Source organism: Cylas formicarius, unplaced genomic scaffold, assembly GCF_029955315.1.
Source record: "Cylas formicarius isolate icCylForm1 unplaced genomic scaffold, icCylForm1.1 PGA_scaffold_7__23_contigs__length_41026272, whole genome shotgun sequence".
NCBI classification, from domain to species: Eukaryota; Metazoa; Arthropoda; class Insecta; order Coleoptera; family Brentidae; genus Cylas; species Cylas formicarius.
The window spans coordinates 5,460,308-5,483,226 of NW_026844352.1; the positions used below are offsets into that span (position 1 = coordinate 5,460,308).

Consider the following 22,919-nt stretch of genomic DNA (forward strand, 5'->3'; position numbering starts at 1 on the left):
ATACTATTATATATTTTCAATGAGAGACGCGTAGTAACAAAACCTTTATTTAAATAAATCGACAGCGAGACAACCAACACAACACAAAAAATGTCATAACAGTCCAAAATTCAGCTTCCGACACAGGTCATCTTTACTTTGAGACTTTGCGCTTCTCAGGTTGCACAATATCTCCTTTTTGCACTTCAAGTCGCACACGGGCCTCATCGCACTGTCCCTATAGGAGTACCTAAAAATGTTTAACCATAGTAACGATCGGTTTGATCATTTTCTTCTTCGCGTTACCGGTAGAACTTATTAAAAAGGTTAGAGTCCGTCATCATACGCTCGATGAGGTTACTCCATTCGGTAGGTCGCAGGTTCTTCATCTGATAGGCTTCCCTGGCAGAATACAATTTGACCCAGGTGGGCTGCCCGTCGGCATTGGCCTTGTCTAAGTCTGCGGTCCAAGTTTCGTGGTCAAGAACTTCCTTTATAAACAAACTAAGTTATACGCGAGTGTAGAGGAAGGCAGTAGTAAACCTTGGGTTTGCTTACGTTTGAATCCCGCCCCTTATGATAGGTTTTCATAAAAACATAAATTCGGATATTTTCGAAGAATATTTTGGTGACAAAAAAAATCTTCCGACTGCTTCAGCAGTAGTTGTGACGTATGGAGAAGAGAAGACTTATCGGCTCGTTAAATTTGAAATAAAATAAGTTGATAAGAAAGAAATTGTTACATATATACATAAGAGGTGACTTTTAAGTTTATTCAAAAAGTATTTATCAAAAATTAATGTTGTCCCCTTCAAACGAAGATTTGAGACCTCGGATGGGACAAAAGATTCTTATTGATTTGGTCTATTTCTTTACGGGCATGATGAATTATTTCTCGAAGTAAAGCAAAACTAGATTTTTCCCATTGAGTTGGAAACTAATAATAACCTTCCATTCTTAGATATTCTTATCAATAGAAAATCAGACCTAACAGTCATTGTGTTTACAGAAAACCTACGCACACACACATACTTCCAATAGCAATGAGGCCGAAAGCAACCTACACTTGCCTCTGTGGTCCTTCCTTACATTCAAAACATCACTGACCACAGATCAAAAGTTCTAAAGAAGTATAACTAACCAAAACCAGATTTACCACTTATCCAAAAATCTCTCAACATCTTCGGTCCGTCAAAGATAGAATTCCGTTTGAGATGCCAGGAGTTTACAGCATTCCATGCATATGCGGTAAAAAATACATTGGAGAAACTGGACCAAAAATATCAACTAGGCTCAAAGAACAGGAAAGAGCCTTACGACTACGACAAATAAACTAATAAGCTGTCAGCCGAACACACACATGAAACCGGACATAAAATTTTATTCGATAAAACTAAAATTCTTGCATGTAATCAGTTCTTCTACCAACGAAAAATCCGAGAGTCTATAGAAATTTATAAACAACCTAACAATCTCAACCGCGACTCAGGTCTTTACCTGTCAGCAATTTGGGAATCAGTCATCCGAGTCATCAGTCAAGCTCTGAAGAAGCCAACAGGATGATTCGCGAAACGTCAGCAAGTTCGATTCAGCAAAAACAGGCGCAGGATTAATCCAGAGGTTTTGTAAAAAGTAAAACTAGATTTCTCAAGATTTTGAGCAGATGAGGTTTTTACAGAAAGGCAAAGCAAGTTGAAAGGCTATGATATACAATATGTCTACGGATGGAGTAGACAAGAGTAGAAATTGACTAAAATGCGAACGATACGGAAAAAAGTCATTCTTTATAAAAAAAAAGTTTCTGCTTCTTTAAATATAAGGTTCTTTTTTGTACAGGGCACGAAGAAAGTACAAAAATATAAAATTTGCTAAAGGGTGAAGTGGTCTTCTCTACAACTTAAATACTTAAATTCAAAACAATTCGAAATTTTCAAATTTCAATTTAAGAAAAATGTTGAGAGTCGAAAATATTTATAATCCAAAATGAGAGACTCATTGGGGTTGCAGAAAATCGCTGTAATATTAGATAATAATAATTTTATTTAACTAAAACATTGCCTATTGAAATAAGAAAAAAAGATAGGCGAATATAATTTTATATTTCAAAAACTTCTTCTCCTACTTTAAGCATTTTCTAAATGACTTTGAAATTTGCTAAAACTCCTGATTTTTTTAACAAAATAGATTCTACTGCTTCAAAACTTTTTGGTCATTTTCAATGGGTCTTTGATAATAGGTCAATTGTCACAAAATTCGACCATTGGCTGATAGCCCGCAACGTCATACATATTGGGATAATGGTGGCGTAAAACGAACCATACCAGAAGCCAATGTCAAAGATTTTAAAAACATATCACAATCCGGTCGACCTGGTTTTACTGTTTATATGTAACATATTTATCTTGTTTGTACTCTTCCTGATTTCAAAAATACGTTTTTGTATTTATAAGTGGTCAATAAACGATTATTTATTTATAGCGAATTTAGTCCGTGTATTTTATTTATTATATTACCGCCTAGAATTAATATGCACGCATACAATAAGAAGAATCGTTACTAACCAAAAACTAGTAGACCGGATTCTGTCGTGAGCATTGCACATAGCGGTTTCACCTGTGCTGACTCCCGATATAGTCCCATAAAGTTTTGATATTGGTTTCAATTGTGTGGTTTTTGTTTCCTAAGTGTTTTGTGAAGGTTTTAAAGTGTCTAATCGTTGTCGGCCCTCTTGTTTTCGCCATCCACGCCGGTTAAAGGCGGGATGGCCCCGGATGGACAGAGGATGGAGCGGGGAAGCCGTTTTTTGCTATGGGTAAGTACCTTTTTACAAGCATGCTTTGGGAATTTTGGCCAAATCGCTTAAGTTACTGGGCCAATAAACTAGTAAAAAAAAAAAATCAAGTGCTTAGGTTAACCTTAAAAATAATGGTATTTTGCCTTTATTAACTGCAGTCGTATTCGAGCACATTTCAACTAGTTTTGCAACTCCGAATGCTGAGTTTTGGTGGCGAAAACCATTAAGCACATTGAGAAATTATCTCATTTTTTAGAAAGCACACCTAGGTACTTTCAATTTTAAACACTAAGGCACAGGTAAGTCAAACTACCTGTCACTATCGGGATCTATGGAGTACAATTACAGACCAATATAGAATTCTCAAAACTGCAGGATACAGGATATTCTCATATTAAACTTTTCTGGCAGAGAGGTAATCGCCTAAACAGAGAACTCACCCTTGTGGTACCATTGTAATCACCGTCTATGTAGTAAATTCTGTAGGCCGGATTGAAATTTTCATAGGTGGTAACCGAGGGACCCAAATACGCAACATTTGTCGGTCTACCTATAAATTTTATCGGGTTTAGGTGTTTTATTCTTGATAACTTTGAGCGTTTTCCTAACGATTCGTTCTTACTGTATTCGGCCGTGTCGTAGAAAACCTCGAACTCGTCGTGATGACTGTGTCCGTAGAACTGGGCCACTATCGTGTACTCGTAGCGTTCGACTATGTCGTAGAAGTTGTTCGACCACATCTTCATGCAGTCGTAGCTCCCTGGCGCTATATGTCCTGAGTAACAACACGGAGTCAAATAAAACGATCGGTCTTAAGAAATAAACTTTAAAAAAGAATCAAATATATGTTATATTAATTATAAAATTATAAACTATAATACATATACTTATGAAACATATAATTATAAAACATTGTGAGGCACACTACTAAATCAACAACAATCAAGCGATCTTTTTATGCGGGAATTTATTAGACAGGAAAAAACTTTCCGTCTAGAGTTTGAAAAATATTTTCAAAATCAAATGGTCACTAGGAAAACTGGCATAATTCAAGAAGGTCATTTTTTACAACAGTATCACAAAGCGGTTAAATGCTACTACATTGACATGTTACTACATGACAACATAATCACGAATAATTATAAACAACTTCTCAAAGAGCCCAAGCTATTGCTAATGCAAAATTAAACAACACGAATAGTTTGATTGTAGTAATAGTTAACAAGTCAATCGAAGTGGTCACAAAAAAATTGAATTGATTAAGTAAAGGACTTATACCTCATATTGAGCAGTTAGTCTTATCGGCTTCTCTGGGTTTTGTAATAAGAAGTTGAAGACACTTCAATAATACGTCAACTATTCTTGAATTAGAATATGGGTCATCGGTGTGGCGTCCAATATGTCAATGTCATATTGATAACTTGGAGTTGATGATAGTCGGTGATAGAAGACTTGATCAGGTACTATTAGGCAAGGAATCATCTCTGGTGGTTAGGAGGGAGGAGGTTCTTTAATATTTCTGTATGGGCTTTTGCATGGTAAGGTGAAGTCTGAGTGGCTTTTAAGCAAAGTAAAATTTTACGTCCCTAGAATTGAAGCCACATTTAGGCCTACATCTCACATCCTCCACCTAGGATAAATATTTTATATCAGTCCTCAATTTTGTTTGTTGAAAATTTTCGCCGTTATTTCCAGTTTTATTGCGTAGGTAAACGAGTTGTTAGATTCTGCATCTTAAATTTAAGGCACAAACGCCTTCCAAATCTTTTAGAGTTTCGCCAGTGCATCTTCAACCATCAAGATATTTTGGACAGAATTTTGTGATCTGGCGAAGCAACAGTTTCAAGAGATAAAGCTTTTAACACTCACAACGCACACTTCTAGAGTTATTAAAATGAAAGGTTGGTCATAGAATCAACTTTAAACATAGGTTTTTGTATGAGTTAATGGGTCCATATTTTCCCTAACAGCTTCAATACTAATGCTTGCTTAAATTACTCATTTGGAGACGTGCTTTCAGCATTACGCAACACGTGTTAGAAACTGGTTAGATAATAATTTTGTAAACAAGTGGATAGGTCGAGATGGACCAGTACATTGATCAGCTTGGTCACAGAAGTAGATGACCCAGAAGAGTTACTAATGTTGCTAGAAATCAAATTGGGAACAATCAAGATAAAATTAATTAATTTTTTGAAATGCATTTTCCTAGTGAAATCATTTCAATTTTTCTAGTAACAAAACACAACTTTATTTTATCAGAAAAAAGTTTAAAGGTCAACCATCAGAAATTGTTATTTTTCGAAGAAATTTCCGCTGGCTATTACAAACTAACAAACCATTCCTCCTGCTTATATATTGTTTGAGGGGGCGGAGCTAGAGGATGTCTATGTCTACGACTGATCGAAGATCAAAGAGATTTTTCTTTAGCTGTTTTGAGTGCAAGGATAACAGTGGCAAATGTAGAGCAGCTTTCGGACTCATTGTCTGTTTTATTGGGACTAAGGAAGTTATAAACAATGTTTATTTGACTCTTTGACTCTCATTGAATGTGGTGCCAGCAAGCAAGCAACGGCCACATTGACGAAAATTCCAACATCAACTGTATGGAAAATTGTGAATAATCAATCCCATTCCAGCGAGCAAAAAAAAAGGAGCGATGCTGACATTTTCTCGAGTGTAGATGAAAGATATAATCCATATAAAAAGGTATAGATATTATGTTATTAAAAATAGTCAAAACAGATTTTGACATTATGTACCTATCAGATGAACTTTTTCCTTATTATTTTCGGCTTGCTGGAGCTCATGTACGAGCCACTTCAGTTCGCTGGCCGGATCTGTACTGTTCACTATAAGCCACCTGAAACGGATGTTTCAGTTCGAGAAGCGAACAAGCTTAAATCTATAATAAGAACTTACCAATTCAAAGAATGACAGTAATTCGTATTTATAGCGATAAGGCGAAACCCCGGTCGTAATAGAACCGAATAAAAGCCTCCATGCAGCACTGAATCTGCAGAACTAGCTGGTAACCATTTGCTCCAATGTTCGGCGATCTGATTGTAGATCCACGCGGACGAATGGTCGTCGTCCTTCATCCACGGAGGAGCGAAGCTCGAACGAGAATACAAGATATTTATTGTGATTCATTAACACCAAAATTTGACTCAGCTCAAAATCCCTCGTACAAATGTTACCAAAATTGTGATTGTTAAATATCGGGTATGGTCTATTCATAGATATAAGAAAGTGACCAATTGCATTTGAATAGGATTATCCAAGGGTGGTCATTAACATACAATGCAACAAGATTATTACCTAAAGTTTCGGAATTTAAATTCAGGTAAAATTGTGGTCCGTAATAGAATATAATTTTATACCTACCTGTGTTTAATATTCTTTGGTTTGGTATACTACTTAGTTTAAGTTTATTAGCAATCATTCTTATTTCGTGTGTAATACAGCGTGTGTTGAATCGTGTGCGAATTATGCAAAATATGTGCGAGTCTAGTGTATCTCATTAGATGCTCCCGCCCAAATGTAGAAAACACTATTCTATTGAGACTAAGGAAGTTATAAACAATGTTTATTTGACTCTCATTGAACGTGGTGCCAGCAAGCAAGCGTCTTTAGAAGAAACGGCCACATTGACGAAAATTCCAACATCCAACTGTATGGGAAATTGTGAATAATCCCATTTCAGCGAAGTAAAAAAAGAAGCGATGCTGACATTTTCTCGAGTGTAGATGAAAGTGATCAAGATATAATACGGCGTAAAATTTACCAGTTATACGAGGAACAAAGCGCGCCTACATTAGATATGTTAATTAGGAGGCTTGAAAAAGATGAAATCGGTGTTAAATGTGGCAGAACTACCTTATGGAAGTGTATTCAACACATGGGTTTTAGATTTAAAAAAATTGACAAAAGGCAAGTTTTAATGGAATATTTTAGAATTCGGAAATGGCGATTGGAATATCTAGAAAAAAATAGGATTTACAGAGAACAAAGGACAATTACTTACTCGGATGAAACCTATTAGGGTTGGGTTGACTCAACTGCAACACAAAAGCAACAATCCAAAACTACATGTATAATAACGACGTTTATTTTCACGAAGATTATACCAAAAAGCAATTAATTGAGTTGCTACAAAGCTTGAACCTACAAACGGAATACGTCTGTGATAATTATGCAAAAAATCTCGGGTATACAGTTTTAAGGCTTCCACCTTACCACTGTATATTTAATCCCAACTGAATCTGCCATTCGTCGTAACAATGTTTTTCCCCGTGTTAACTCCAATGTCCTCAAACTTATAGAAACCGAAGTTTTTAACATCCCTCCACAAAGTTGGACAAATTCTGTTAAACATATAGAAAAAGCAGAACAATCGTATATCCATATTGCAAATAATATAGAACAAATAATTATTAGAACAGGTGATGATAGCGATAGTGATACTGATGTGAATAATTTTAAGTAATTTAAGTAGGTAATAAAAATAATTTGTAATTTTATTTTAGATTTAAACATAAATACATAAATAAATAAATAAATATTGTTTAGTATCTTCCCTAACAAAACCCCAAATAATTAAATTCTAAGCAAAGTACGGACCTGTTCGGCCATATTTCATTGCTACTTGCTTCCTTAATTCATATCAGTTAGTCGCTTTCTTATATCTATGAACAGACCTTACTTTTTCATCTTTATTACCAAGGGATGAAGAAATTGTCTGTTCTAAATTTAAACATTTTTTTGGTCCGTGCTATTCTATGGTCCATGGATACGATCAGCGATACTTCAGTTCCTAATTGGTTTGGTTTGGTCTTTTATAATAATTATATTCAGCTTGTCACTTTCGAAAAATCGATGAAATCGAATTTTTCGAAAACGGTATGTATGTATGTATGTATGTATAACGCGCAAGATCCGGACCAAAAACCATTATTCTTGATGATTTTTTAAAAATGTACAGGGTGCTGCGTCGGTAATTTACAAAAAACTGAAAATTGGGTTCCCCTTATAAAGATAATTGCCGTAACTAGCAAGCTGTGATCCAGCTGTGAGTTTCTTTTACACGGTTATTTAGCCCACATAAACATCTAAAACTTTTGTATTTAAGGTTTTTACATATTGTACAGGGTGTTCAAGATATTAAGTGCTATATTACGAAATGTGGAAGGTGACCTAAATAAGCAGCTTTCCACTTTAAGTTAGGCAGAGAGGTAGTACTTCACACCGTCATTTAAACTGTTGAAACCGGACGTCATCAAATGCCTCGAACCATTTTTGAAAACATTTTTTTGGTAATTTTGACTCTCAGAATGAAATTATTTTCTCGAAAACTGTATACCCGATTTCCAAAATTCTTTAACCAAAAGACGGGGAAAATCCGGTACTATAACTTTTATTTCAAGCATTTTTTCGCTAATGTACAGGGTTTTTGGACTATACACAAAAATATAAAGGACCCTGAAAATTGTTGTTTTCCAGAATAAATAATTAGCCCTAAATCAAAATTCGTAAAAAATATGGCTAAGCGGTTCGAACCGTGTCAAGAGCTATAATTTTTGTATTTGCGGTTTTCATCCATCTCACACGGTTGCTCGAGATATTTGAAAAAATCCACTTGAAAATCACTATTCCTGGGGTTATTACGGTGCACTGCATGGTTTCAGAAAAAACTGATTTTCTCGAAAACCGTTTACCATTTTGAAAAAATTCTTTAACGTGGAAAAGTGGGAGATCTAGGGTTATAACCTCCATTTCCGGATTTTTTTCAATTATGTACAGGGTGTGTCGATTATGCCGTGAGAAATCAACGTTTACAACTGTGCAAAGTTTTCTCTTCAAACAAGGGTTGTGCTTTTCTTACCTTCCCGAGGGACAAGCCTCGTGATTTCCGATCACGGGAAATATGGCGACGTTGGGAAACACCTCTAGGAACAAATTGACAGTTTCAGAAATCACTTCCAAATTTTTTTTCTTGGTCTGATTCCATATGTCGTGGGGTGGTAAATCTCCGGTCCACATTATGTAATCGATATCCTAAAACCCAGAGAATCGGTTACATTCTATACTGCCTCGATAGAAAAGGTTCGTACGGGATGTTCCTCTGCAATATGCCTCAAAGTGTTCTCTATTAGTACTCTGGGAGCGTCGCATTTCTGATAAGAACCCCATCTAAGCAACATGAAATAGATATTAGAATTCCAATTTTAATTTACCCGGATGCAAGGAATCCGACTGATCAATACTACAATTGGATAACTCAAAAAATTACACTTTTTAGTACAAAAATTATCTAAAAATCACCTTTATGTCGCGACACACACGAAAATATCAAAAGCACTAGTTCTATCTGTTAGCAAAATCAGCAGAAAAATACGTCAATAATAATTAAAATAAAATATTTATGCAGCTTAATGTCTTACAAAATAAACATGTGTAGCTGTCTGGTATAAAAATATTTATATTTTGTTATGTCAGTTACCAGTTATTATTTTTAAGTCCACGTTGTAGTTGGTTGGTTAGATACGAGGTCTTTTTTTTTCAGAAATATGAGTTCTAGATCCAAAAAAAAATTCGGTTTTGGAAAGCAATGACACTAAAACAAATCAAATAACAACACACGAAGTTCCGAAACATTGTAAAACTGATCCACTTTCAAATGACGCAGAAGAAGATACAGAAGACGAGGGACAAGAAGAAGAAATAGAGGAGGAATAGGAAACAGAAGTTTTATAGAGAAATGATAAACTAAATCTGAACAAAAAACAAGAAGAATGCTTGATCAGAACTAACTAGTGCTGGTCAAGTCAACACTTTTCATAATACACTTAGAGGAGGGAGAATTATTAAGAACAGGTGACGTGGTGTGTATGCTTCTTTTTTAATTAATTTGCTAGAAGAAAAATATTTATCTGACCAACATCTGAAATAGTCAGTAACCACCCAAGCCAGAAAGAACCATCGTTATTTAGCCAAAAAGTCACCGCATATAAACTACTTTTTATGCATGACTCAATTCGCTTTGGAAAAATGGGTTTTGATCCAACTGTAGCCGATTTACGAGTTTTGCAGTAACAGATGGATAATATTTTATATAATTTGCCATTGTCAATAACAGAACGCAAATTTAAAGATTTACAAAACATAAAATCAGTAACTCTCCAAGATTTCTGAAGCCTGCACTGTCTGCCATTTACTTTTACCTTGCTTGCTCAGAATTTTTTACGAGATCTAGAGATATTTTAGGAAACTTATGGGTGATCTGCCAGCGGCCATATTGGTTATTGGCGCAAGGCCATTGGTTAAAAACAAGGTTTCTATTTTATCGGCATCAAGCATTAGGTGGAAGTATTTCTTGATCTGTGGCATCTTTTAATTAAGATGGCAAGCTACCAGCAGGAAACGAATACTTTACAAGAACGGTAATGGCCACAAAAAATATAACAGAGATAAATCAGGTGAACGTGGTTGTTACCACGACCAAGCAAGTGGACCATCACCAAGTTTCCCACTGAATATGTCCGCCTCTTGAAAGCTTGCCAAGATTTAGTCGTATAATTGCCAAATATTTTCCTTCATGAACGGTAAACAAAGTTCAATAAAAAAAGACACATTAATTCCGTGTGGTTGACCTTCAGCGCACGTATTGAACTATAAATCTTTAAGCATGAGCTGCAATTTACTCGTAGCTGTTGATGATTTCATTACAACACAAGTGCTTAAAGAAAGTTATGGGTTTATTTTTATTTATTGGCAGCAGAAATACAAAGATTTCCTCTCGTGGCCTGCTTTCTGTAAGATGTTATTTTTAAGTGAATTAGTGTGAGATACACTGTAAATGATTGCTAATTTGCTAAGTCATCGCTTATATATAATGGGCCGCTATATATTGCTCGAAATGCAGATAGTGCTGCAAGGATAATTTTAACTTAAACCATCTTTCTTGCATGCAATCAATTCTTCTACCAACGAAAAAGTCGAGAATCTATAGGATTCTACATGCAAACAAACAATCTTAACAGTCAGGTCTTTACGTTTGTCCAATATGGGAATCAGTCATCCGAGACAACGTTCATGCACGCCTTTAGCTTTGCCCCTCCTCAAACAATATATAAGCAGGTACAGAGTAAAATGCGAGCCAGTTTCAGTGAAGCTCTAAAGAAGCCAACAGGACGATTGGCGAAACGTCAGAAAGTTCCATTCATCGACAACCAGAGGAATGAAGGAAGAATCCAATAGTGTTGTAAATAGTATTACATAATTTATCATTTCAGATCTATCCTTTCGGTATTCCTGCATATGTTTTTATTAGTATTAGTATTAGTTCAATTTGTTTAAAAAACCTGAAAGGTCTGGAAATTATTGCTTTTATCGATTTCAACGTTAGGAACACTTTTGTGCAAAATAATGAATGTTCCTCGTCTGTTATTTTTTCTTGTGACATAAACTGAATCTTCAACTCACTTCCCTGCCGGTATTATCGGTTCCTTTCCGGCCGTGCTGTACGGCCTACAGCACAGAGGTTCTTGGCAGTTGGCTATTGCACCTTCCACGTATTCCGGGTCGTAATGGGTATCCGATATGTGCAGTACTTTGAAATACGGGGTACCTGCCTGAGGATGATACCTACACGTCATTTTTCATGATTAGTCAATTACGTAGTATACCACATACGGGGTGGCCCGTTTATTATCAAAGTAAGTAAGGACAAACAATTCAAAAGTTCGAATTAATAAATAACACTGATGCGACAATATCTACCCTTCTTTCTGTCTAAGACTATTGCTATAAAAGTACATTATTACCTGACAACTGAGTAAACAAATTCTTAAAATTAATTATGGAGCCAGTAAATTAAAACTAAAAATCACAAACCAAGTATGGATTTTTCTAAAGCTGAATTAATTAATGTGATTTATTTATTGGGTGTGGCGGGAAAAATATTTTGTTTTACAAGGCGAAGTACCCTAATAGATGTATACCAACTAGATAATGGAACTGTTTGATATTAGTAGTAGTATTGAATATGAAAAACGGAAAGTGGTAAACCGGAATGCTAACAATGAACAATTGAAAATTGTAATTCAAGTTCAAGATAATCCCTAGCCTTTAAGTTCGTTAAGCGGGCCACTAGAAAACACAAATATTCCAAGAACTTGAAGATTTTGGACAAAGGGTGAACCTCTGCACCGCTATAAATGAGGCAATAGGGGCCGATCGAAATTTTGTGTTTAAAATATAGTTTTTCTACTCCCGTCCGTAAAATACCTAATTACGCACCGATCTAGCGTGCGGGAAGCGTCACTTTACCACGTCAGTTTCGTTTCCCACGAATCCGAGTCACTTCGGACGTTTCCGGGATTTTACCGCACGGATTTGGTAGCAATCGGAGATATTTCCCACGCTTTGAATTTTGACGTTTGTCAATTCTGACGGTCATGTCAGTGAATGTATTTTTATTGTTTTGCGAAAATGTACCCAAAAACTAACGGTCGTAGAAAAAGTATAGTATGCAACACGTTCGGTAAACTTTTTAACTCACTCGTTTATTAAAAACTCGCTCCGCTGCGCTTCGGTCGTGTCAAATAAACGCGTGAGTCAAATGCCGTTTATCGCACAGTGGAATAATAGTATATTATGCAACAAGTGCAGTAAACGGCATTTGACTCACGAGTTTATAACGTTAAGTTAATAAACGAGTGATTTAAAAAGTTTACCAAACGAGTTGCATACTATACTTTTTCTACGACCGTTACTTTTTGGGTGCATTTTCGCAAACCACCACGAATACATTCACAGACATGACTGTCAGAATTGAGAAATGTCAAAATTGAAAGCGTTGAAAATATGTCCGAAAACATCCGATTGCTCCCAAACCCGTGCGGTAAAATCTCGGAAATGGCCGAACTGGCTCGGATTCGTGGAAAACGTAACTGACATGGTACAGTGACGCTACCCGCACGCTAGATCGGTGCATAATTTTTTTTTCTACTCCCGTCTGTAAAATACCTAATTACACACCGATCTAGAGTGCGGGAAGCGTAACTGTACCACGTCAGTTTTGTTTCCCATGAGAAATTCGAGAATTATCATTATCCACAGAAATGAATGGATCCAAGAGGAATTTGTAGTAATAGGTATTTAATATTATTTTTCTACTCCCGTCTGTAAAATGCCTAATTACACACCGATCTAACGTGCGGGAAGCGTCACCACGACAGCTTCGTTTCCCACTAATTCGAACCACTTCGGACATTTCCGAGATTTTACAGCACCGGTTTGGGAGGAATCGGATGTTTTCGGAGATATTTCCCACGCTTTGAATTTTGACGTTTGTCAATTCTGACACTCATGTCAGTGAATGTATTAGTGTTGTTTTACTAAAATATACCCAAAAACTATTACTTTTTCTATGAATTTAAAATTTGTCCGTTATTTTCACTAAAATTGTTATTAATTGTCTGTTCCTTTAGCTATGGCTCTTTCTCCCGTTCATTTTTTAATCTTAACTAATTGTTTTGTCAGAGCCAAGGTTATAGCAATTAGACAGAAAAAATGGTAAGTTTTGGACAAATTAAAATAAATCTGAAAGGATTAAAAATTTAACGTACTTAATAAAATTTGTAGATATTTGCAAGATCGGAAAAATAATAATTTATGTGGTGTGCCATTTAAGAACATCGTGATTTTTTAATTTAAATTGATCCAAATATATTCATTTATTTCGAACATTCTGTAGTATATAATTCAAACTCCGATGCATATGTCTTTTACGTCACCTTCGAATAAATCGTCAGCGGGAAAACTAGTATTTTAGAAAAATTAAAATACTAGATAAACTATTAGGTTTACGAATGTATTATTATTGATAAAAAAAATTGAAGATTTTCAAAAGGAAGTCAGAACAAAATTTTAAAATAAATAAAAAATGTATGTCATATTCGTCGCCCCTTTTTTGCGCCACCCTGTATACTTTGAAATAACTTTAAATTGTGCATCCTATAATGAACTTTACTCTATCGTTGACTCGCCCTGTATGCTTATTAGGTTTTGCGTTTAATTATAAATGGGATCGGTCGGTCCCACGTCTCAAAAGTGTTATTTATTACTTTGAATCGAATCACGGGAAAAATGACGGATGCGAATTCATTAATTTAAAAATTACCTACCTACTAATGCCGTACAACGCCAAACACCGTAAAATTACGGTGTAGTTAGTCTCCGTAATTCAAAAGGTTTACAAGTACTAATTCTATTGTCTGTCGATATACTAATTTGTGCTTTCAAATCGTTACTTGTGTCCGGTAAATCGCGTTTAGACAATACGACAATGGATCATTGAGGGCCGCTGTTCTCTACGTGGATGCATTTATTTTTGACAAATTATAGAACATCACGTTGTAAATGTTCAATTAAATTTCGTCACATCGTAAAGTCATAAAAATAAAAAACTGTACACCCTTTTAAAATCTGTTGTTCGATTATGATAAACATTTTTTTGTTGGATGGGTCTCTGAAAAATGCACTAAAACCTTGTTTTGCTTATTGCTTCACGGCCAACTGAGACTATTGAACAAGAGAGAAGTACTATTATGGATTTAAAAATAAATAAATTGGCAACGAATTCTTATTCAGCTGTACTTAAAACCTACCCACAATATCCCCACTATATCCGGTCAATGTCCCATTTAAGTCGCATGTCCCGAGACATGTGGAGGATATTCTTAGGATATACGTTAGCATATATACTGTAAAATACATCCCAGGGATATCCTCTAACTGGATAGCTTGCGGATTTACTGTACACGATATACCACAGTTATTCTCTAAATAGATGGCCTGAGGATATCCCCTTGCGGCATAATGGGAACATTAGAATACAAACCTAAAGAGTTAAATTTTGAACAACTGAGAAGGAAAATACAGTCGAAACTCTATATAGCGAAATTTTTTTTTCGTTATAAAGAGTTATAGGCGCTTGAAAAATAACAATACGCATATGTGTTCTGTAATATTTAATTATATTATATACATATTTTAACATCTACTTAGGAACATTTTATATAAATATTTAATATACATAAAATTTTTCTTTAGCAGCTTAACTAAATATAGGGCTTTTTGAATGGTTGATGGTGGTCCCAGATCAATTTCTTCATCTTCTTCTTCCTCCTGGTGCTCTTCCGCACCCTTTCTTGCTTGTTGTAATTGGCTTCCTCTGTCAAGCCTACTGTGGTAGGCAAATCCTGATCTATCACCATAAAATCTTGCAACTCCTCACTTGTAAACGTAATTTTTTTTTGAAAATGCTTTATCCACTCGCTTAGTGGCTGATCATATTCCAAGTCCTGTTCGCATTGTGTTTGAATTATTTCTGCTGCCACCTCTTTCCAAGCTTTACGAATAAAGTTGACTGCATCTAGCATATTAATGGAACATTTGTCATCGGACTCGATCATTTCCATTAAAATGTTTTTCCTGTATCAACTCTTAAGGCTTTTTATTACTCTCTAGTCCATCGGCTGTACTCCACTTGTTGTTTTGGCTAGAAGAAATGCCAATTCAATATTCCGCAGATTTGGAATATGGGGATATGCAGGGCAGTTATCTAAGAGAAGTAACATTTTCTTCCATCCATGCAGACTTGTTTGCCTTGTAAGTGACCTCCAAATGCTTGATGTTCTCAAAACATCGTGGGTTAGTTGATTTTCCAATCACGACTAGCTTTCTTTTTCCTCTCCCACCCATATTGGCAGCTACTAACACTTTTATACGTTCTTTAGAAAGTTTCCACCCACTTTACACTTCCAAATCGTGGATACAGTCGACGGTGTAAGTACGTATCGACGTCCCACATCACTTTTCTTTTCTCCTCGTTCTATCTCCCGAATTAAAGCAACTTTATCATCCAGAAATAAAATTTTTCGCTCGCCGTATTCACTAAGTCAAATTAGAACTGATTGAAACAATGGTGTGCTTTTATACATACCGATAAAGGCATTAACGTAATCGCTTTTTAGGAGAAAAATACTTAGGACGACCAGGTTCTCGGTAATCAGATTATTATTGTAAGGAATTCTGAGAAGGTAAGAGACTCTATTAATTCAAGTCGACCTACATTCCTTACTTTGTTGCCTGATGTGCGCTTTTTTCTTTGGGTATGGAGGGTAAGAAATTCGTTATATATAGTGGATTAATATATAGCTTTGTATGGAGACCTAATAGTACAACAAATTTTGTTGGTAATATAGAGTTTTACGTTATACAGAGTTTCGCTATATTATATACCTCTAACCCTCTCCAAGGAATATCGGAATACGATACTAAGCGATTCCAAGAATCCCAATAATAACATTGGGTTCATTTGGTCCCACAATATAAATACGCACAACATAAATAAATATAAATTTCATGGTCTTAAAATTATGGACACTTGACAAAACAAAGCAACTAAATGTCAAATTACTGAACCAAAATGGCCGACAATCAGAGTTTCGTTTTGTCGGATACGATCACAGCTAACTCGATAAAGAAATACATCGCGGTATTGAAAACTCGATCTCCTGGTTTTGTAAAATATCGCGAATTTTTTCATTGTTTGATTCGCTGCAATACTTATGAAAGGGAAAAACAAATGAGATTACCGGTAGAGGTTGATCTGTCTCTCGAACTTCCGGTTTGGGTGTGTCCGGAAGAGCAACGCTCCATTCGTGTTCCGGGATGTTTGTGTGTCCGCAAGCGTCACCGAATAACAAACCGCATATGTCATTTATATCTAAAACAGACCGATCACCCTAATTCCACAAACAAAAGTATAGTCAATGAAAGCAAGATTTTCTTTTGATACAGCAAAAAATGCATCCAGTGTTGTTCGCGGTAGAAAATTGTGTAAAATTCACTGCTGCTCCTTAGAACAAAATTATCACTACAACAGTAGATAAACATTAGATAGATAAAGCAACAAGAGCAACAGAAGATTAGTGTGTAAATTTTACACTAATCTTAATACCTACGTAGTGTAGTTTTACACTAATCCACACTAAAAATTAAAGTAAAGTAGTGCATTCGCAGTAGAATGCTTAACTACTGTTTCAGAGCTAGTGCTGCGTAAAAGCGAAGAAAGTCGGACTTTAGTTAGCAAAAGAACAATGATATACATATTTGAAAGTAAGTTAGTTAAAGTATAGTGCTTCTACGTAGAGTTGTGATAATATATTCTTAGAAGGGTGCTGAATTTAACGTTTAGTCTAATACACGATCTAACCAATCACACCGAAAGCCGTTTAACCTCAATAAACCAATAATATTACCGAAAGATTGAACACAGTGTTTATACGCATTTAAATATTAAAAAACGTGTCTAACTTCCAAACGGTTTGAGTTAAAGTTAGACACATAAATCGAAAAATTGGGTTCCTCTTTTAATGAAAATTTGTCATAACTAGACTGCTAAGACTAAGGCTACGTTTCAGTTGTGAATTTATTTTACATAACAATATAGTCCGTATGGACCGCTGAAACTTTTGTATTTAAAGTTGTCACCTATTGTACAGGGTTATTTTTTATATTTGCGTAGCTGCCTACAGCGGTTAACGAAAGTCACCGCGAAAAACTTTTAATACAAAAGTTAGTATTATCTTTTCAGGGTTTATTGGATTTTTGTTCATAACTGGAACACCCTGTATTTAATCGAAAAAATGCTTGAAAAAAAGTTATAGCCTTGCATATTCTGCGTTTTCTGATTCAAGAATTTTTCGGATAAGGTAAATGCTTTCGGAAAAACAATTATTTTCTGGAAGCACAAATAACCCAAAAAAAAAATTGATCTTTTTTTAAATACTTGGGTATATACGATTGCAACCTAGTTTATACAGTGTAGATGTTAGTATAGTTTTGTAGCTCTCTACCAAATTTGAAGTCGGTAGCTGCAAATTTAGGACACTTAATACATTTTTAATATACAATTCTGCACAATAGGTGAAAACCTTAAATATAAAAGTTTTAAATGTCTATACAGGCTATAACATTGTATAAAATAAATGGACAAATAAATCAGTCTTCTAGTTATTGCAATTATCAGTTTTTTGCGAATAAAAGGCACACTCCGTATATTTTTAAAAATTACCACCCAGCTTTCGACACATTTTACGACACTGTTTAAACAAAATTATCCCGTCTTTAAACATTTTTTATTTACAACCAACTATTAACCGGAAATTTTCAGAATTTTTGCCCAAAAAAAAAAACACCTTGTATATAATTCCACAAATTTTCAATAGGTTCCGTTAGAGAGTTAAGCTTTATACGTCCAAAATTTTTTAATTCGATAGCTTCAAATTTCGGATCTTTCGAAAAATTCGCTTTATCGATCTTTCGAAAGCGACAAGTAGAGTTCTCCAAACAATATACAGTGTTTACAACCTTTTGTGTTTTTGTAAAGCGCAAAGGACCCTTCTTTTCAGCAGGTGTACCACAAGCCAGGGCCGCATTTAAGATGTCAGCCGACAAGGACTGTGTCATGCGGACTGTTGTATTTTAAGAGTAGGGAAATTTTCGTTGATTAAACTGTTAATTCATATTAGTGTGCTTGTTATAAATCTTCCTACCTATTTGAGGCAGCTCGATTTCAAGTGGAATTTGTCCGTTAGATAAATTGATCTCCTACATAAACTGATTTCCAATTTAAGGGTGTAGCATAATGTGATTCTAAAATAAACAAAGTAGAGTAACAATTTTTTTATTATTTTTCAATATAATCCCCCTTAACTTCAATACACTTATTACATCTCTTTATTAACAATTCAATCCCTTTAAACAAATATTCTTTTGGTTTGTCTAACCAAAACTAACCAAAGTCCACGTAAGTCCTTTTTCAAATATCCAAACAAATAATAGTCGCTGGGGGCCATATCTGGACTATAGGGAGGATGATCTATCTTTTGAAAGCCACACTCTAAAATGGCAGCTTGGGCAACACTAGCAGTATGGACAGGTGCATTATCGTGCAAACGACGCACGCCTCTGGTCAGTTTTCGTCGACGTTTTACACGTATGCAGTCTCGCAATTTATGTAATAATGTTGCGTAATATTTACCATTGACAGTGGTATTAGTTTCTTTAAAATCTATCAAAAGAATTCCTTCACAATCTCAAAAGATCGTGGCCATCACCTTTTTTGTTGACTGGCAGACTCTGAATTTTCTGGAGGTGCTTCACCCTTTCGACGCCACTCCATTGATTCTTTTTTCGATAGAGGGTCATAATAGAGAACCATCTCCCGTCACAATAGTTTCTATCACAGGCTTCGGTTCCGACCCACAGAGTTCCAAAAAAGACCGCGCACACTCGATACGGCTTTGTTTTTGAATAGCCGAAAGGTTTTTAGGAACCCATCTTGCACTAACCTTATGCGTACCTAAATGATCATGCAGAATTCGACGAACATTTGTATCAGAAAGCTTAGTAATTTCTGAGATTTCCTTGACCTTTAAACGTCGATCACTCAATACCACCTCTTCCACAATCGCAACAATATCTTCTGTTATGACCTCCACTGGTCGACCAGTTCTTGAATCATCAATCAAACTAACCAAAAACCTTTTGCCCATCCTTTCACTACAGAATACGAAGGAGAACTTTGGCCGTACACACCATCCAGCTTTTCTTTAATAATTTTAGGTGCTAACCCTTCTTTTGTCAAAACCTTTATGACTACTCTATACTCAATTTGCGTTATGTGCGACATTTTTTCGAATACGTCTTGTGCAAAATGCTGTCAATAAAAAACTATTCGACGCAAGACTTCAATTTTTTTTTTCGCAGCCTACTAAGATACATATTTAAAAGAAGACAAAGTTTTATCGTGACACTGGAGCTGCATCTATGTCAGGCCGGGAAATTTTGGCGCTAACCTCGTATTTAGGGTAGATAACGCTTTGTTGCCTTCTGTAAAAGATGTCAAAGAAACAAAGGTTGACTACCACGAAAACATGACAGGAGACATCTTTGAAAAAAAGAAACAATACCTCGCCGAAACTTAATTCTGAGGCAATAGAATTAATTAGAGTGAAGTACAAAAAATATCTGCTTCCAATGTGTAGAACATGTCATCGAAGAAGAAAATGTTAACAGAAGTCCATTAGTACCAGAATTAATTATTAATATGGGTGTGTGATTATTTTGATGTAAAATAACTTTTTTTTAATAAATATTGTAACATTATTTTAGAGCTAAATTTACTCCTTCAATTATAATTATAATAAACATTTATTATGTCATAAAAACGGTATATCATTTGGAAAACTCTACCAGTAAAATTGTATTAGTTCCATTCAACAATCAAGTACAAACCTATGGGAGAAACTTGCAGGACGGGCAGGATTTCCGGCGCGTACGTGTCGAATATTCCCTGGCAAACCGGCAAAGTTTCAATGCGGAACGTCACGCATAGCGAAACGAATTTTTCTCCGATCGAGTCGAAACTACTGCCCGATCTTATTTCCGCGTTTAGCAAACCCACGCCTAAGTTATTAAAAAAGGTTCGATACGGAAATATTTATATACTTTTTTACCTAATTTGCAAACTCCGCAGGTGATTTTAGACGACACGGTATCCCTTATCCCTTTGGAGTTCCTGCTCGCGGAATATTGGATGTGGGCCCCGCCCTTCAAGCCCTGAACCTTCAAGTCCTAAAAGGAATATTTATGGCAGCTTTTGCGTTAATCGATAAAAAATGTTGGAGAAATATGTGTTACTCTACCCCAAAAAGTGTCTTCCTTCGCAATACGAAATTTAAATATACTAAATGTAAAAAAAAAAATTAAATCCGTCTTTGTATAAACCGAAGGCACTGAGTGATAAGAATAATCTTCTAATTCCTTCCGTAAAAATGAAATAGTAAAATCCCATTTGTTTTTTAATTTTTACGGTAAAATAGAAGAATAATATGCATAAAAAAATTAAAAAGTCTAGTTTTCGGAGCTTAGAAATCACCCATGTCACACAGTCAAACAGTCAAACAGTGACCTTGAACGAATAGAATTTTTGTGGTTTGCTCTTGAACCCAAAAAAATCTACAGTAATGTGAAGTATTCATAAATATAAGCACTATTACTCATGGGGTTCCCTTTAGACATGAAACATTGCTTTGAGAGACACATCTTACAATAGCTTTTTTATTATATTTTTATTATAGTTTAAATCATCAGACAAACAATTTTGTTTAAATTGAAGAAAATAAATAAGAACTAAAAGTTAAGATTTTCACGAAATTATATATTTTCACATGACAATTGTTTCGACAACACTGTGTCATTATCAAATGTAATATTTACAAACTACCTGCTACTATATATACCGAAAAATGGCAATTAAACCGTAATTAATGTTGTTGTGAGAATTTAAGTTTAATAATGGAGATATATTTAAATCTAATTGATCGTTAAGCAATACATTTCAATGTCTCATTTTGTTAATCTCCATGGCTTCCAAAAATTTTCTACTTTTTGTGGCTGTAGGTAAAATATCAAAATTGTCGTCAAACATGTGTTTTTCTGTGTTTAAATGTGCAGCATAATAATGGATAATTTGGAAAATATCATACTAGAACATCCTTTAAGTGAAAGTTTTTATGATGGTATAGATACGTGGATGATGTCTTTGTTGGAACGGACAGACAATTGATTTTTTTTTAAATTACATTAACTTATATAATCGTATAAAATTCACTATGGAGATAACTCGATTAATTATTTAGATTCAACTATTACGAAAACGCAAAACAAATTAGATTTTTCCAGTCACCATAAACCTTCACACACGGATACAGTGATACATAACATCTCAAATCACCCTTATACCCTTATACCCCTTATACACAGACTTCTTAATACGCCACTCTCAACAGAACATTACAACAAAGAACTTAATATCGTTAAACATATTGCACTGAACAACGACTACAATCCGTCCATTATCGATAAAATGATAAATAAAAAACAAATCCAGGTAACAGTAAACTCTATTTATCCGAAACTTAATACAGAACACGAACAATTGAAAACAATTACATATATAGGATAACCCAGTGAAAAAGTTTCAAAACATTTGTCAAAATGTGGTTTAAAAATAGCTTTCAGAACTAACAACACAATAGGAATTTTTTTAAAAAACAATAAAACGAAATGTCCAAAATCTCAAAAATCAGATGTCTACAAGTTGAAATGCGGATGTAGTCCTAAAATTTATATCGGACAAACAGGTACATCCTTCAAGAAATGCATTAACGAACATAAACGAGCGTTTAAAAAGAATAGTCTAGATTCTAATTATGCTACACACTTAAACACAGAAAAACGCATTTTTGACGATAATTTTGATATTTTACATACAGCCACAAAAAGTAGAAAATTAAATTTATTGGAAGCCATGGAGATTAACAAATTGAGACATTCAAATTTATTGCTTAACGATCAATTAGATTTCAATACCTCTTTTTTATTAAACTTAAATTCTCACAACATTAATTAATTTAATGCCATTTTTCGGTATATATATATATATATATATATATATATATATATATATATATATATATATATATATATATATATATATATATATATATATATATATATATATATATATATATATATATATATATATATATATATATATATATATATATATATATATATATATATATATATATATATATAGTAGCAGGTAATTTGTAAATATTACATTTGATAATGACACGATGTCAAAATATTTACTTTCGTGAAAATCTGAACTTTTAATTCTTATTTATTTTGTTAAATGGATTTTCATCAAGTAAAAGCCAGTTCAATTTTTAAATTGTTAAAGTTTCTAAATTTATTGTGGACGTATTTTTTCTGTCAGAGTATTGAGAGGATGATAAAGATCCAGACTCTGCTAAACCTTGTTTATGCGTTTAACCGAACATAAAACTTACCCGTCCGTACGTGTAAACAGGCAACGTATCATGATCCAGTGAACCATTGAGCAGTGGAACATTATGGCGGGCTTTCGTATAATCCCAATCGTCGTCGAAATTGAATTTGGATTGGCTGTGAAAGGGTGCGGAATCTGCAAAGATAACGGCCC

General features: G+C 34.7%; 2 protein-coding genes across 3 annotated transcripts in view; one reads left to right on the forward strand and one right to left on the reverse strand.

Annotated features, from left to right (window-relative positions):
• Positions 1-21: 21 nt before the first annotated feature.
• The window catches only part of LOC132705742 (sphingomyelin phosphodiesterase-like), a 28,401-nt gene continuing 5,503 nt past the window's right edge, over positions 22-22,919 (reverse strand). Inside the window, exons 2-14 of one of the 2 annotated variants that reach the window (XM_060676591.1) lie at positions 22,768-22,901; positions 20,365-20,482; positions 20,144-20,314; positions 16,438-16,568; positions 11,258-11,406; positions 8,887-8,965; positions 8,658-8,830; positions 5,696-5,890; positions 5,536-5,636; positions 3,396-3,548; positions 3,214-3,323; positions 286-470; positions 22-229 (exon numbers count right to left, since the gene is read on the reverse strand). In XM_060676591.1, coding sequence (XP_060532574.1) covers positions 94-229; positions 286-470; positions 3,214-3,323; positions 3,396-3,548; positions 5,536-5,636; positions 5,696-5,890; positions 8,658-8,830; positions 8,887-8,965; positions 11,258-11,406; positions 16,438-16,568; positions 20,144-20,314; positions 20,365-20,482; positions 22,768-22,901 — 1,835 coding nt within the window. In that variant the 3' untranslated portion in view covers positions 22-93. Of the gene's footprint in view, positions 230-285; positions 471-3,213; positions 3,324-3,395; positions 3,549-5,535; positions 5,637-5,695; positions 5,891-8,657; positions 8,831-8,886; positions 8,966-11,257; positions 11,407-16,437; positions 16,569-20,143; positions 20,315-20,364; positions 20,483-22,767; positions 22,902-22,919 lie in introns of those variants that run through there. The other variant, XM_060676592.1, reaches the window with a different exon arrangement.
• Positions 477-22,919, forward strand: part of LOC132705740 (centrosomal protein of 135 kDa) — an 87,442-nt gene continuing 64,999 nt past the window's right edge. Inside the window, exon 1 of the mRNA XM_060676588.1 lies at positions 477-2,791. The gene's annotated coding sequence lies outside the window, so the exon portion shown is untranslated. The remainder of the gene's footprint in view (positions 2,792-22,919) is intronic.